Raw genomic sequence first — 1,515 nt, forward strand, 5'->3', positions numbered from 1 at the left:
AACTGTTTACTGAGCTCAGAAATGAACTTCTCCATAAGACTGAATGTATCTGTCTCATATTGCTGCTGGCCTTTAGATAGAAAGGAGCTTTAACACAGTTCTGTGTCTCAGACCTGAAGCTCTGCCCCTTATATATACTGTCAGTCCCAGTGCATTGTGTTGTAGTTGCGAGTTTCAACTGGTCTCGCTGCTAGTCTTTGTTTCGAACCGGACTTCAGACTTACAGCGGTGCAGTTTTGCACGTCCTGGTCAAACCGACTGTTGGTGACGTTGAGCAGCCCACAGCAGTTCAGCTGGTTCTCCAGATCTGTCTTAGTGTTGTCTTCCAACATTCCCCAAGCAGAGTTCAGAAGAGTCACCTGAGACGCAAATAAAGAAATAAAGTTTATTCATTGGGATATAAATGTTGTGCTAAGTGTTGAAATGAACATGGACACAAACTGCTCACCTGCTGCCCGCGGTTCATCGCCAGGCAGGAACACGAGACTCCGAATTGAAACAGGAAGACAATAAAAAGAATGACCATGTACTGGCAGCAAGAGGTTAAAGAAACAACAACTGAAACAAACATCATCTAAATCAGTGCAGCCATCGAATCACACTTCACTGCAGCCGGCTGAATCATCTGTGCACCGGTGCGTCACCGCGGGGAAAGGATACGAAGAAGAGCATGACTTGGTGGTGGTGCATCGCTCCGACGAGTCCTACGATGGCGATGAGCAGCAGGAAGACGCCCACAGCGATGACCCCTCCGATGATGTGGATGCTCGACACCAAGCCGAAGCCCTTCCCCCATGCTGCCACTCCGATCAGCAGCAGCCCGACCAGCTGAGGGGACAGAGGGAACCAGAGTCAGGTCTCTGGTGAAGAAGAAACCGGCTGACTAACGTTCAGACGTGTATGAATACTCTGCTCGGAACAATAATGGGAGTCTGGTTTATTTACACATAAAAAAGGATCATTTCTTTTGTTCATTTCTCAAGTTTTCAGAGGCGGCAAAAACACACAAGTAGAAAGTTCAGATACTTCAGGACTACGAGCTCGTCTGTTTTTAATCACGTTACATCCGTCATGTGTCTTGATGTTGGGAAGGAATGCAATAACACAAAATAATAATAATATTCACTGATTCAATTCCAAACTAAAGCAACCTGCCTGTTTTACAGACGTCAGGAGAATAAAGTAATAAAGTTAAATTCAAACACCGAGCTCACTGTGACGTTCTGTCAGTTTGTTTCTGAGTTGATTTTATTTTAAAGACTGTAAACACAAACTACAAACAGAAGAACTTATCTGTTACTAATAAACGAATAAACGCGTCGTCCCTCCGTCCTCTGGAGGAACTGATAAAACATGAGCTCAGTCTGTATCTCTGCCACAGTTTCAGTCAGTTTCACTCAGCTGCAGCACGATCAAAGTTTCCTGACTGGATCGATGTGTTTCTGTCACTGGGACGACGAGCTCTCTGGTTTCCTGTCCCAGTGTGTCCCACAGTCTCCCAGTGTGTCCCAGTGT

At 45.6% G+C, this 1,515-nt stretch overlaps 1 protein-coding gene across 1 annotated transcript in view; it reads right to left on the reverse strand.

The window, feature by feature from the left end:
• tspan31 (tetraspanin 31) overlaps positions 1 to 1,515 on the reverse strand; it is a 7,174-nt gene that overhangs the window by 3,935 nt on the left and 1,724 nt on the right. The window contains exons 2-4 of the mRNA XM_035656848.1: positions 661 to 828; positions 449 to 529; positions 225 to 359 (exon numbers count right to left, since the gene is read on the reverse strand). Coding sequence (XP_035512741.1) covers positions 225 to 359; positions 449 to 529; positions 661 to 828 — 384 coding nt within the window. The remainder of the gene's footprint in view (positions 1 to 224; positions 360 to 448; positions 530 to 660; positions 829 to 1,515) is intronic.

Source organism: Morone saxatilis, unplaced genomic scaffold, assembly GCF_004916995.1.
Source record: "Morone saxatilis isolate NCDOM2014 unplaced genomic scaffold, NCSU_SB_2.0 Contig15, whole genome shotgun sequence".
NCBI lineage: Eukaryota > Metazoa > Chordata > Actinopteri > Moronidae > Morone > Morone saxatilis.